Here is a 15,607-nt window from a genome sequence, read left to right on the forward strand (position 1 = left end):
ACGATTTTAAATCAGCCAATAGAATGCAACCTAGGAAGTTAATTGTTTTAGTGTTATGCAAAAATGAATGATTCATCTGTTTTTTAAATTTATTTTTAAACTAGATATCAGGTATTCAATTGTATTGACCTGATATACGACATTAAGCTTGTAAAGTCGATTAAAACGGGTCGATTCACGAACATCCTTTGTAGTTATTGACTGATGAAAACGCAGACAGAATCAACTGTTGACTCATTGATCCACACGAGAAAAAAGGGAAAAAATATATTGAGAGAGTTTCTCGCAAATCTCGCTCTTATAGAACAGAACAAACACGAGAAAGTTTACTTTTTCATTCACGTTTAACACGGCACGACTTGTTAAACGCATTGTACTCAATGACAATCGAATCAGTGTTTAATTTGTGTGACGTAATACTTGAATTTAAATATTTATGATGCAAAAAGCACGGTAAGGACAATTTATAAATAATATCGAACATAATTTAAACACGAGAAAATTTAAACGATCTAAACGTTCCGTGAGGTCACAGTCGATATTCCTTATAAGGCGTTGTCTTCCAAAATTGGAAACTGACCTTACCATATATGGAAGATGCAGCCTTATGACTGGAAAATTATTCGTGTATCTATCCGCCATATTATCAATAATACTTCTAGAACTCGAAATAGGTTTAAAATTTTAATAAATATACTAATAATCGAAATAATTATTATAAAAGCACCCGAAATTTTAAAAATTTAACCGCAAATTCACTCGGAACTATATTAGATCGATACAAAACATCGATCGCGCTACGTCCGAACGAACTATTTAATCGAATCGATCGTAAACGTAAGTGATGTCACTCTAATACTCGGCGTTCTATTGGTCAGTTTAGACGTATCGTACTTAAAGGACCCAATTGAGTTTTTTGTAATAGAAATGAATTTTTTCTCACGTTACGGTTAAGTAGAGGCACGTCTTCCTAGGCAGACCGCCATGTCGAATGTCAATAGATGGTATTTACGTGTTTATTTTCGGTGATTTTTTTAAGAAAATTAATTAAAAGAATAAAAATAAAGTATATAAACAGTGCCATGCATAAAACAACGTCCATGTTTAACGAGGAAAGGGGCGAACAGATGTCCGACGACGATTCTGCCAACGAAGAACGTATCAAGATCAAGAGGAGAATGTGCGAAGATAACGAATTGTCCGAGAGCGAAACGGAATTAAGCAAAAAAATCCAACCCACCAACGGCAAAAAGACTAAAGGAAGAGTCAAGATCAAAATGGAATTCATCGATAACAAGCTACGGAGATACACCACTTTCAGCAAGAGGAAAACGGGCATTATGAAAAAGGTAGCCTGTCTGTCTGTCTGTCTCCTAAGTAATTAAATATATGTAGCTGTCAAGTCGTCTTATCCGTCTAAGCCGTGTTTATTAGTAGAGTACATGTATATTGTATTGTTTTGCAAGCTTATCTCTGGTGTATTTTGCAACTTGTCATTTGTTGATGCAAGGTATTAGTATGTTATGATTGTACCTTGCTGATAGATCGTACCTTGAAAGAGTTAGGTGGGTGCGGATGAATGGGACCCGGCCGTTTAAAAATTTAAAGGTTCCAAACTAATGACTTCTTCCGCATTGACAGTCTGACTGATGCCAACGACGTTAAATTGTCCAGATTAATGTGTCGAGTATGTTGTCGAACGCATTTATTTGTATCTGTTTTTAATTTATATCTTTCCTTACTTTTATGCAAACTATATACTAATTAAGTCGAACAGATAGACATTTTTATGCTCGGTAGATAGATATTGTTTAATATGAATGGATAGTGGTGATATTTCAAAACCAGAAGAAGCTCGAGATTAGACGTGGTGCAAATGGCGCCGACAGTTGACTCGCGTAAGACGTTATTTTCTTTCGAGATCCTCTCAACGATTGTTGCTAATTGAAAGTGGATGTTGATGTAACTATTACGATGGTTATTTTTATGTTAATGTCCGTTTTGTATTTGTTAAGCTTCAGAAATTGTGATTAATTTAAAGAACCGACATCTCTAGAGTTTGAGCTTAAGAATAAATTAGTGAATTTGAGAATGTGTTGATTTTCGTTGTTCTTTATTCTTGTTTTCTTAGCTATAGAAAGATCTCAGTTTTAATATTGGGCTACAAAAACATCAAATTAGGAACCAAATATGTATCTAGTTAACTGTGTTGGATCGTCTGGGTTCCACAAAGGTTTTAATTCTCTAACAAATCATTTCTCAAAATGATTTAGGTCATGGCCAAGCAGCTGAAGTGGCAGCCTACAGCTCTGGATGACTTTGGATTGAATTGGGATAGGTCGAAAAACAGGAATTTTTCAGAGGGTGGTCCTTCTGGGTACGTTGAGCACCGCCTCTCATCACCTGATGCCTCATTGTGGGCCTGGTTAAACTTGCTGAAAAAAGGCCTTCTTGGTGCTTGGTAGCTCTGACATAAGCAAAAAAATTGACTTTAGGAATGCATGTGAGTGCCTGTCACTATTGTAACATGTAAGTGCACATTTGGATAAATGGACAGGTGGAAAAAATCTGGGCTAACCTGATGTCTGAAGTCTACAGTCGCATTTGCATAGTATAGTTTTTAATACATAAAAGGTAGGTCTCGTATATAAAATCTCTACTAATTTAATATGTTGTATTTGTTGTTTTATTATTTGCAGCATCTTGTGAAAAATAATGCTTCAATATTAGTACATTAAGGATTGTTATTGTTGCAGCTTGATGAAAATAATTATTAATCTATTACAACAAAATTTAAACTGTTTTAAAGCTACTTAATTGTATGGTCTTCTTTTGCCATTTCTTATTGCCGAGTATTGACTTCTGTATTGATTTAACTAACGTTATCTTTCACTTCTTCCAAAATCAATTTGGTATGTGTGTGGACGATAAGACTACTTAGGGATAGCTCGAGTAATTAGAATAGGAAGCACGATTAAGGATGTGGTGTACACAAAAGCTTTATAACAGGAATATAATTTTCATCTATGATTTAAGAAAAATTTGTTGTGTGGTGTTATATTGTGGGTTGTTTGATTTCCTCTTTGTTGTCCAAAAAAAATGAAATGAACTGCTAAAGACATTTTACATTTACTTGTAATGATCATTTGTATTATCTTGCAATTAAATGATGCATATAACTTATATTAATATTTACATATTTCAGTGATGATGTGATGCAGTTTAAATGGTTCCAAAGAGCTCATTAACATGTAATTCTATTGGAAGTAAACATATTTTTGTCTGTTTGTTGAATGCTGGCTTCTTATGTTTCTTAAATTTTTAAACTGCTTTCAATTGCTGGGTTTAAAACAGTGATTCTTTTACTGATTTGTTCTTATGTTCATGCTTTAAGTTGCGGCAAACTGCTAATAAAATTTTTACTGGTTTCAGCCATTCTGTTGTATTGTTTCACACATAATATGTAAATGTGGATCAATTTCTGTTGAGAACAAGTAAAGAATCCTTATTGATTAAATGATAAACTGAATTTTTATAGCAATATCTATGAAAATTATACGACAGGAAATTAAATCTTTGATGGTGTTCCTTGTAGAAATGCAAGGAATGTTTAATGGTATCTGTTGTGCATCAATTCAATGTCAAGGAAGAGATAAACACGGCAAAAATTTAAGCTGGTAAGCATCCTTGTAGCTTGTGTAACATGTAAGTGCACATTTGGATAAATGGACAGGTGGTTCAGTATCTTATGTGTAATGAAGCATCCATATAATAGTTTATGGTTATATCATATACTTGAATATACAATATATAAAACCCGAATATATGGTTATACTGTACATTTTCAGGTTTTAACGTTTTTGGAAACGGGTGCATTTTAAATTCAATGGAATATACCCACTATGGTTTATGAGCCACATGAAACTTAGACCCTTTATTGTAGCTCCATGTACTTATATACTTATTTTTTTTTTATAAACTCAGTATATACTACTTATGCCTATATATTTTTTTTAGTTCCAACTATTATGTAGTGCAATATACATAGGGATTGTAAGCATAACCTCGAATGGACAATTGAAACCTTAGGGTATGTTTGTAAAGTCAAAGGAGTTAAATGATTGTTTTACCTAGTTAGTCATAAAGTCAGTAAATTAAAAGTGATAATTATTGTATTTCAACTATATATAATATAAATACAGTAGAACCTCGCTTAACGAGCATAATTTGTTCGAGAGTCTTACTCGTAATGCGAAACACTCGTTAAACAAAACAATTCTTCTCATATAAATTAATGTAAAATATGATAATGCATTCCACGCTGGAAAAATGCTCAAATATTTTGTGTGTAATGTTTATTCAAAGAAAATCATACAATAAACATTGTTATGGAGCGTGAATCATCATCTTTTCTTCTAGTGTGGAATGAATCAACCTGAAATACAAATTCAAATTTTGCAGAAAGCAAAAAAGAATTCAGATAATTTGTCCGATGAACACACCAAACAACATGTCAAATTCTTGGGCTACTTAAAGGCTATAATTAAATATTAGAAATTAATTAATTTGACTAGTGGTGGGTAGTTATGCTTCCATTTCGTATTAAATTTAATAATTATAAATAAATAAATTTTTAATTTAGACATTTCTGGAATTTAATTGGGAATCGGTCGTTAAATTTAATACGAGATGGAAGCATAACTATCCATCACTAGTCAAATTAATTAATTTCTAATATTTAATTATAGTCTACCTGTAGTCAAATTAATTTTTAATATGTAATTATATCCTTTACTTAGCCCAAAAATTTTGCATATCGTTTGGCGTGTTTATTACATAATGGGCTATGGTTGTTGATGTTTATACGTAATGTGTGTGAACAGAAGTTTGGAAAAATGTATGATCACAAGTGACACTAAGATGCTAGCTGAACGAGTGCTAAACACGGACTGATGCATGTGCACAATCCCGGACTTCTCCCTCTCCTGGCCACTCGTTATGCAAAATGTCGCTTGTCATGTGAGTTCACGTTTTCACAATCTGTTTTGTTCGTTATGCGAAATACTCATTGTGCGAGGTGCTTGTTAAGCGAGGTTCCACTGTAGATGATTGCAACTGTCTGATAAATGTTCCAATAGAGTTGCTCCTGTGCATTTCTTATATGTAGTGTATGACTCCTATTGTAACAAGGTTTAGCAACTCATGTAATATATAATTAGTGACATCTAGTGCTATGTTTCTGATTTCCATTTTAATTATTTATAGACTAATATTCTTAATAGTAAATATTTAAGAGTTACCTTAGCTTCATCTTGTTAATCTAGTAATGTCATAAGTGCTTGAATGAAAATTGTAGATAAAGTTGTGCAACATACTACTGGTTTTTTGGTAAATTTCACCATTCTTCTGGTAATTATTTGTTTCCGATTGCCTGATAACCAAGTTCTCTGACTCTGAATCTGTGTGATTCCTGGTCATGTGGCTATTTAAAGAGTATAGTTTATCATGGAAATTTTGCTACTTTGGCAGACTTAAAGGATCGTACTGCACTGCATGTGTGAAGAAACATTATAGAACAGTTGTGCTCAGCTGTAAACAACATTAAATATTAATCACATCGGTAGCATTTGCTTTTATTCCAGTATTACTTTAAAAATACAAATGTTTTTAAACAACTCGACTGCTTTGCTTCCCATCAGTTACACGTGTTCCATTTGGAATGCTCATTCGATAGCATTCTACATGCAAACTGAATCCAAATTTCAATTATTTTAGAGATTTACAAAATTTAAATTCATCAAATTAAAATCAAAGAGATTATCAAATTACAACTAATGTATTCTATAGAGTTTTATATTAATACCTGAACAATGGGCATGCATCGAGGAACATTCTTACGTTAGCAAACAGTCTCTGTAGAAGGCATGTCTCATGTGGAATGAATATATTCTTTTCCATTGTTTTTATTGCTCCCACAAATGTGGGAGCTACTGGATGCACTGTACTACAAAGAATTAAAAAATACAAGTAGACACACACTATTACATACTCAAGATTAATAGATAAAATGGGATGAGGCTGAGTCATTAGCCCCATTAAGAGCCCTAACTCTATCAAGTTTTTAAGAGTTATTAATCCAAAAAATGATTTGTGAAGGTGTTTGCATTGTCTTTAGATGAGATGTATAACTCAAAAATACTATAGCTCCAAGAGTTTCATAAAACTGAAAAGCACCAGGGATACAACATAAAAATTCAATCAATGCAACAAAAATTGTGTTCACGTAAAAGCTGATTTACAATGCACTAATAAGATTTATCAGTGATTCAGATGTTTACACTTTGCTTGGTACGTGACTTGTGAGTCATTCTGACCTTGTACAAGAGCATGTGTTTTTAAAGAACTGTGAGAATGCAAGGTAAAATGCAATTTCACTCATTGTTGATAGGTTTGATGATGTGACAATGAATGAAAAATCTGATAGGTTTGATTTTCTGTGACATAGGTGAAACTTTCATAATGGAATCGCCAACAAGGTGTTTGTTTAAATGAGCCAGATTCATTTACATTGTGATTTCTAGCAACATACTATTGGCAGCAATCATGTTGCATACATAATCTAGCCTTAACTAAACATGCACCTCAGAGATTGTACCTACCAGAAAATGAATTAAATTTCTCAAATTCCTAGCATTTGAGTTTGTCTATTTATTAGCTTTGATAAAGCAAAACTTGCCCGTTACTAATACTACATTTTCACTAAGAAAGTTTTATTCATCTGTACATTCCAGTATGCATCAGTCTTTGTGTTAATTCAAAGACTTGTGCATACTGGTATGTATCAATTGTTAGTATGGTGCTACTGACGTCCGTGTCTAAAATGTTGGCAGCCTATGAGACAGTGTATGATTTAAGTATAAAAAAAATGAGCAGAATTAACTGCTTAAATTTCCAAGTGAAATTTCTCTTTGAACTTTTATCAAATACAGATGATCCCAAATGGCAGAATCTAAGGAGCATAATGTTAAGCTCAAATCTGTAATTAAGCATTACAGATTTGAGCTTAAAATTGACTTATTATAGTGATACTTAACATATGCAGACAATCTAAATGTTCCCAGAGTTGTTATAGCAATGTCAGTGGTAAGACATACAGAAATGCTTTACCTAATCACCTTTAAAGTCGGATCCTTTGACACACTCGCATTCACTCCATTAATGCGGTCATTATTGGAAGCACCATTGGAAAGCTTCATTTGGAATATTCAGGAGTTATTACATTCTGTATGTGTCCTCCATATTAGACAGAGTAGTCATTTCTGTGTGTAAACCTGCATGTAGAAAGTTTTGTATAGATTGTGAGATGCAGTTTGGAGGAAAGGGTGTTTTCTATATCATAATAATGCTAAACTCTCTTTTAGCTGAATTGAATATGACATTTAAACTCCCAAATATTCCAAAAAAAGCCTTCTGATGGTGCTTCCAAAAATGGCTGGATCATTGGGGCATGTGTATTTGTGCCAAAGTGTCCTACTTTGAAGATGATTAGATGCATTTCTGTATGTCCTATCACTTCAGTGCCATACCACTATTCTGGAGAATTTTTAACTGCTCATGTATAATGCATCACATTCCTACTTTGAACAGCTTATAATAAAATATTATATACAGGGTTGTTTGTAGTAAGAGTTTCTCTTGTCGGACTTGTGTTGATAAAAAGCATGTACCCATTGCACTTGACTGAAATCAACTTATTTATCTCATTAACTCACCTGAAGTAATTCTGATGATAAGATAAAGATAAAAAAAAATATATGATGGAGTTATATGTAATTTTATAATGCAATCTAAGGCCACATTTTTGTAAAGATCTTCAAAAATAAAAGTTGACACCAATATTTAAGACGTCATTTATAAAGAGCCAAAAAAGGCTATTTTTTCTATAAAAAGATACATCTCTGACACGAGTGACAGTCGTAATCATTTCATTGGAAATCCATAATTTAAAGTCAGACGGCCAATTAGATATCTTGGAATTCTAGTTGAAATATCAATACACGATTGGATACGAATGAGTAAGATGAACAGATGTAACATTTTAATTAATTTTATCATTCATTAGTCCTTACAATGTCATAAGTTATAAACAAATTGAAATTACTGATAAAGTTATGTATAAATGTTTATATAAGATCCATATTATAAATAATTTTAGAGATTTAGTAATTAAATCTCTTATTTGCTTTTAATAATAGAGCTGTTAATTCAAATAAAAGAACTTTAAACTATATTAGAAAGCCTTTTTTAGTATCAGTAGATAATTAAAAGGCCTTCTAAACCATAAAATTCACTATATTGTTGAAGATACACATCATAAAAATTCCAACAGAGAGAAATATTTAATTGCAAATGTCTTTTGAACATTTACTGTGGATTTGAATTTACAGTATACGTTGTTGTTTATATACGGTCTGTGAATTGTGTTGTCATATACAATCATCATCATCAATCTAATGCTCTAGGGACCTGGAGTCAAATCCAGGTGGTTGATGAACCTTGGGATTTTTTCATGGCCATTCTGTTCTGGATATATTTGATCCCATCCCTTATTACCCTAATGTTCCCTATTGTAGCCTTGCCAATCTCATGATGGTTATGATTAAAAAGGGACAATATTAATGTTAGCATTTTAAAAACACATTATAAATAATCATTTATTTAGGATTTCTCTTGCAGCAATAATTTCTCGGGCTTCCTCTTTAAATGTATGCATGGTATTTTTGTAAATTAAATTTGTTAATAAAATATACACTTCATTACATTTTTGCTTTGTTTTTTAATTGTAGGCATATGAGTTATCCACGCTGACAGGAACACAAGTTATGGTTTTGGTTGCTAGCGAAACAGGACATGTATATACTTTTGCAACACGGAAACTGCAGCCGATGATAACTAGTGAGGCAGGTAAAGCTCTTATACAGACTTGTTTAAATTCCCCGGATCCACCTGTAGGTCCTAGTGCCTCCACGCCGGATCAAAGAATGAGTGCAGCTGGATACGAAGAGACTGAATTATCTTACAACATAGAAGACGGTGACAACAAGCCGGATGTCAAGACACTGTTTGTTAATCAGGATGGATCAGCCACGTTGTCCGGGACCAATACCGTTCAGAGCATAGCCGTCTCACCTACAGTTGGAGGACCCATAACTTCTCTTCCTAGTCCACTTCCTAGTAACTTAACTGCAATTCCGTTGCTTGCCGGTGCCACTACAGCTTTGGGAACAAATGGCAATAACAATACAAAAGTTTCCGGAACGCCAGCGATATCTATGCAGCTTCCACAAGGTACGGGATTCACTACGATACTTGCACCAGGTGAGTTATCTTGTTGTACACTATTCTTTTTTTATTTTCACGTTTCATCTAATGGAATTTCAATTTCAGGAGGTGCTCTGCCGCAGGGTTCAACACTGCATATTGGAACTCTTCAGTCTGCAGCACAAAATCAGCTATCAAATAATCAATCACCAGTCTCATCACAAAATCAGTCTCCTTTATTTAGGATTTCTCCTGCAGCAATAGTTTCTCTGTCAGGTAAATATTAAAATATTTAATATATTTATTTATATTATCAGAGTTTTGGCAATGCAACACCTGGAAATCTTGCAAGGAGGGATGCTTTCAGGAAGACTTTCTACAAGAAACTGACTCTATTAGGTGTTAGGCCAGGAACACACATGTGTAAAATCTAGCATAAAACAAAGAGCGTAAAAATTTTTTTGAAAGTTTGGCTGAAACAGAACTGAAAAAAAGAGTACAGCGTGTGTCTACTTTTTACGCCGTAAACTTTTTATGCCAAAATTCCTCCAATAAAGAGAAGTCTTTTCTGTGACGTCAAAGTCGACACATGGTTTTTATTCTAACAATGGCGGCAATGAGGGTTAACCTTATAATTGCGATGGTCTCGAAAAAAACAAAAAATAGATGAAATAGAGGGGTTTATCGAATCCGTTCGACCATATCAATATCATGACAGTATAAAGACACTGTATTTAAACAACATTTGTGGATGGCTATAGGTGCAAAATTTGAAATAACAGGTAGGTCTGGTAGAATTGATATATAGGCTTAGTGTTTAGATCACAAGTTCTTTGTTTGAATTCGGAATACAAGTGTATTAATTTAAATTTTCTATATTATAGCAGAGGAAGTGGAGAAAAAATGGAAGGTATAAAGGGATAGATATATGAGAGGAAAAAATTAATAAAATTAGCACTGTTAGTGGCAGTGATGTTTCCTATTCAGCCAGAATTTTTACGTATGTGTGTTCTGGCATAAAAGCGTAAAACAGAAACTGAACTGAAAGCTGATTTCTAATTCAGTTTTCTGCCACACAATTTTACGCATGTGTAGGAACACACATGCGTAAAATTGTGTGGCAGAAAACAAGTTCCTGGCTTTAGATTTATGAAGAAAACCTGAAAAACTTCACTTGGTCAGCCCATTGTGAGATGCAAAGCTGCAACCAAACATCAGTGTTTTATCCACTAAGACATTGATGGGATTAATATTTTTTTGTGTACAATAAATCCTTTATCTTCTTTCATATGCTTGTTTAGTGAAGCTTTAATAATGCCATTCATTGTATATCAAGGAAAACTATGCTTGCTGGCCATTATTGTAATTAGCTTAAATTCCTTATTTCTGTCCTTGTTTGTTAATGAGCAAGAGATCACTATTTACTAGTGTTCTAAAAGCTGATAGCTTTTGTGTTATCATATCATTCAAGTTTCGATGTATAAAGGAATCTAGCAATCTATAGCAATGAGCTTAAGGTAAACTTTAGTGTTTGGGCTCACTTTGTTTTTATAAATGGTTAAGTTTAAGAAATTAATTTTGTCAAACTATCTTCAATTATATTAATAACTACTATTGAGTTTGAATTAATCCTTTCAACACATTCTTGTATCCTCCCTTTGCCCTTCCATATCATTGGTTTGTGGGGTATTCTATCTATTTTGATACAATTTCTGCAATGTCTCCCAAAACTGGAGAACCCATTAGGACACACTTTTGCCACATGTAATACTGTTCCATACAAAATACAAATTGCTTGAAACTAAATGTATATGGTCTGCAACAATTTTTTTTAAAAGATGGCTTGTTATTTAAACATAAATTCTCTGTATATATTTAAATAACCATTTAACACTTTAACATCAGTTCTAGAATATGGTTGTAAGGTTGTGCTTCCAGAGGATGTATCACCAGTGCTGTATCTTAATTAGATTGTACAATAAGTAAACCAAAACAGCAAGTGTATTATTTTCAGTCAGGCTTTTAACGATAAACTCTCAAATAATAACTGTGATGTATTAAAGTTTTGTTATGAAATAAAAAAATGGTGTATGGCGGAAGGAGTAGCATTTCTGCAACTACACAAAACAAGTTTTTATCAAGTGAACTTCTTACAAAGCTAAAATGCAATTGTATTTAGGCACAATAGAAGTGTTAGTTTTCTATATTCTAGTCATTGTCGAATATGAGAGATGATAACCAGAAATATGCCTCAAGATGTTATTTTTATAATTGTATGTAAGATGGATATAAGATTATATTTTTAGGATGGATGGGGTGGTTAAGGGCCATGCTACCACTATGGGAACTTGTGATTGAATTTGGCAGAGCAGTCTAGGAATTGTTTGAGAGTGGTTTGTCCCAAATATGTTGGGTCACATCCTTCATCATCCAGTCTCCTCATTACAAGCCTGGCCAAACCAAAAGACACAAGGAAAAACCTGCCCTCTTTGTGTCTATGAGACAGAGTTAAAAATGAAAAATATAATAGGACATTAATGTTTGATATACTGTAAATGTAAGAGGTAATAGAGGTTGATGAAATGAGCATTTTTTTATGATGCAACCTAAGTTCTGGAAAAAAATTGATGGCACTATAACCAGCAAAAAGTTTGGAGGATACATAAAGAATATAGTATGAAACACTGGTGGAAACAAAGAACTGTACATGTGTATCACTTCAGCTTTTGATACTATCAAGACAATGACAGTTACTTGTTGAAAGTGCAACAAAATGTGGTTTGTCTTAGTTGTCAGTTGTCACTTTGAATATTTATTGTAAATACAGTAAACCCTTTGAATTAACAGACAATAAATTTGTCTGATTAAGAAAACTCTGAAAGCTTCTCATTTACAAATAGAGGATGCTAAAAGGTTGGATTAAAGAGTCTGAGTATAAATGTCTTATACTTTAAGACATTTATAAGACATTTAAAGCATCATAATAACATTTTAGCACTCCTTTCACATTTTAAGTATCTTATTAATATGGTTTTAAAACACATTTGATTTAATGGACTTTTGCAATATCAGATGCACAGTAAACAAATTATACTCACACAAAATAAAAATAAATTTAATTTTTGACATTGCCTTCCTTTCATGATATTGCCAATATCTGCATTTATGGTACTAGTCATAATTCTAGGAATGTTAGTTAAATGGGAATCACTCAACTTATTGATTTCAGCAGTTTTGGTGTTTTTCATGCACAAAAAGAATTGTTTACAACAGTATGTTTTGCATATGGGGTAGTACAGTTTTCTAGCATCAATTATGTCATTACAACATCAAAGTGTATTCAGTGAAATGAGGATAATTGTTGCATGCAATGTTCTTTACCAAAATAAATGAAAATGCACTTAAAAATTTTAGGGTGCAGTGGGCTGTGGGTGGGACATCCCTGGTCTAAGCAAATATATTGACAGTAAACTTTGCAAATTAGGTAAATGGCACATAAAAATTCATTAAACAGATCTACCAGAAAGTGAAGCTTGAGAAACACCAGGTTAATGCATGTCATTGGGATATTTTGTAGTTCTTCCAGTTTTTCAAAAATTGTATTAAGTTTTTTTTTTACAATTTAAATGAAGATGGACTATTGATAATAAGAATATTAAAATTATTACAGTGAAATGTTGACTTAATGTGTTGGGTGCATATAATAGAAATGTAATGAATGCATAAGTGCTATTCATCAATTTTTATCTTTTGATACTATACCTAAAGACCAAGTTTGTAAGCAGTTCTCTAAACTTTGCAAAGCATATCAAATGAGTTAATTTCAATTTTTACATTTTTTTTACAATTTTAGATTTAATAAGTAAGTTTTATGACACATAAGACTTATTATTCTATTGCATCGTAAGATTGCATTTTAAAATCATTCAAAATCAGACGTTATACATTGTAATCACTTTGTGTATTTTAAAAATTTTGTTTAATGTTTATACAATTATTACAGATGTTCTTTTACTGATAGTGCAGATTAATTTTAAAATCTAATATTGATTGTTTATGTGAAAAATTATAACATGCAACATTAACATGCAACAGGACTTGTTAATGAATAATAAATAATGGCTTTTTATTTTTTCAAAGCCACATATTTTTATGGTGGTGCATTAATAATTGGATAAACTATTTTAATTAATTAAAACTGACAAAAAAAGCTGTGAGATCATCTACCAAGAAAAATTCTTTGGATTAAAAGGACGTTATACATAGAAATTTTATTTTTAATTTTAATTATTCGGCAATTTAAAAAATTATGTAACTGTTAATTAGAAAAAATAACTAACTAAAAAGTCGGAGGAGCAATAGCATATTTTATTTGCATAGTAATTCAAATGCTGTTTCATTTTGTCATTGCCATACTGTAAGGGATGAGAGTTGTGGAATTTATGCAAAGTTGGTCAGGGAAAGTGAGGGAATTTAAAACAAAAATTTGAGTAGGAACTCTATATTTTATAACCTGAAATGTGTAAATATTTATCATTTTTACTTATTAAATGAAGACATTCACAATATTAATTGTTTTTTAACTTGATATTTTTATATTTTAGGCACATCAACTTCCAAATACACCCACTCAGAATTCCATATCTAGTACCCAGTCCAATATTTCTGTTGTATCTGGTAAGTATGATGGAAAGCGTGCGTTCGAAATGTCTTAAATGTTTAAGAAAAAAAATTGTTAAAATTGACATAATTTAGGAAATGTGGTAATTCCTACATCAAGTATCAGTTCGAACAGTTCGACTGCCGTTCCCGGAACGGTCATGTATCAGACGGCACAGGGTATCGTCTACGCAGCATCATCGCCGACCAGTCTATCGGACAGGGTAATTTTAAATCTTGGACAATCTCCAACTCTTTCGCTTCAGCCGGATCAAAGTAAGATTTGTAAGGAAACTGAGTTTGATTTTTCTGGAAATTTTACATAAAATTCCTTTAACTTACAGGTGGAACACAGCAAATTTATATACCTGTCTCTCTCACTCCAGCACATCAGGTTAGATAAGTTTTATAGATTTTAATAGTTTTCTAGAAGTGGCATCTTAATAAATCTTGTTTTCTTTAAACAGAAAGTGTCTGGTACACTTGCTGCCAAGGTTGCAGTTTCAAACGCAACCCCTTCTTCCGTCGTTCAGAACAGACAGCAGAAGTGTCGGAAGTGAAATTCGTTCCGTTGCCTCCGAAGGAGGCGACAGGGCTTCTCTCGCGGAATATTTAATCAAAGTAGAGACTCATTCTCGTCGGTTGGCTGGACTAACCAGTGCAATGTTTTTATACTCATGTCAGATTATAGAAAGTAATTTGTCACATCTTCATACTTTCTGAGAGTTTCAGAATATTTTTTTAGAAAAATTCTCATCTTCGGACTCCGTTATCAACTGGAGTATTGTTGCTATTGTTGTGTTGTTATTGCCACAATGTTTTTTTATCTGGAAGATTGTACATAATGTTGTAATAAATATAGATATATTTATTGATAGTCAATAAAATAACAGCAATCATATTTTTTAATTAAATTTCAAATCTGCAAGGTGATACAAACACCCATACCCGAAATAGACTGAGAACTCTCACTTTGGCAAAGAGATGATCTGTGTTTACCCAAACTTGCATTTGGGTTTGCAAATTCAAGTTGAATCTAGTTCAGATCCATTGTATTTTTATGGGGCACAGAAATTGCATAATTGTTTCTATTACTGCTTTACAACTGTTAAGAATCCATAACTGCCTAGTTCATAGTATAAGTTGTTACCTTGTGTTAACAATTGATTAATTAGTAAATTCTGTTACAGGGTGGTAAGTGACCCCTGAAGTTGAGAAAGTTTGGAGAATTTTGTTTGCAGGGAAAGTTAGGGAAGAAGTAAAATGTTATAATTTTCACTGTGATCTTGGGCTCTGAGTGTGGATGAGTTTGATGGGCACTCATGGGTACCCATTATATAATGCAAATTTTGCCTTTGAGTTTCAGTGTCTTTTTAATTAATAGAATAATCAATGGTGGTTCTAATTTTCTTCTAATGCAGAATTTTATTTATGAAAAGAAGCATTCTAACGTGTTCAGGATCTGGTCTGCTGTTTTTCTTGTGGCAAATTAATCTGGAAATGCTGAAGACAGGTTGCCATATTGGAGGTCTTTCCTCTAAAATGGGGATTTTTCAAGTCAGCAGAAAATTTTATGGGGAATTTTATATTCTGGAAGGAAAAATTCAGGAATACATAATTTTTTATT

At 32.7% G+C, this 15,607-nt stretch overlaps 1 protein-coding gene across 1 annotated transcript; it reads left to right on the forward strand.

The window, feature by feature from the left end:
• The first annotated feature begins 509 nt into the window (after nucleotides 1-509).
• Nucleotides 510-14,881, forward strand: LOC136970742 (serum response factor-like). Its single transcript, XM_067265192.1, has 8 exons — nucleotides 510-1,349; nucleotides 8,847-9,378; nucleotides 9,448-9,597; nucleotides 10,206-10,231; nucleotides 13,926-13,998; nucleotides 14,077-14,256; nucleotides 14,325-14,374; nucleotides 14,448-14,881. Exons 1-8 carry the CDS (start codon nucleotides 1,002-1,004, stop codon nucleotides 14,538-14,540), a joined length of 1,452 nt encoding a protein of 483 aa, XP_067121293.1. The 5' UTR covers nucleotides 510-1,001; the 3' UTR covers nucleotides 14,541-14,881.
• Nucleotides 14,882-15,607: the final 726 nt, after the last annotated feature.

The sequence above is a fragment of the Centruroides vittatus genome, unplaced genomic scaffold (genome assembly GCF_030686945.1).
Source record: "Centruroides vittatus isolate TY-2023 unplaced genomic scaffold, ASM3068694v2 contig_2156, whole genome shotgun sequence".
Taxonomy (NCBI): Eukaryota; Metazoa; Arthropoda; class Arachnida; order Scorpiones; family Buthidae; genus Centruroides; species Centruroides vittatus.

Bases quoted from the DNA above. Each gene is read 5' to 3' on its own strand.
- LOC136970742 (XM_067265192.1), top strand. From the start codon at position 1,002: ATGGTATTTACGTGTTTATTTTCGGTGATTTTTTTAAGAAAATTAATT. The intron at 9,379-9,447 runs GTGAGTTATCTT...TTTCAATTTCAG, and splicing joins CACTACGATACTTGCACCAG to GAGGTGCTCTGCCGCAGGGT. The intron at 13,999-14,076 runs GTAAGTATGATG...GACATAATTTAG, and splicing joins CAATATTTCTGTTGTATCTG to GAAATGTGGTAATTCCTACA.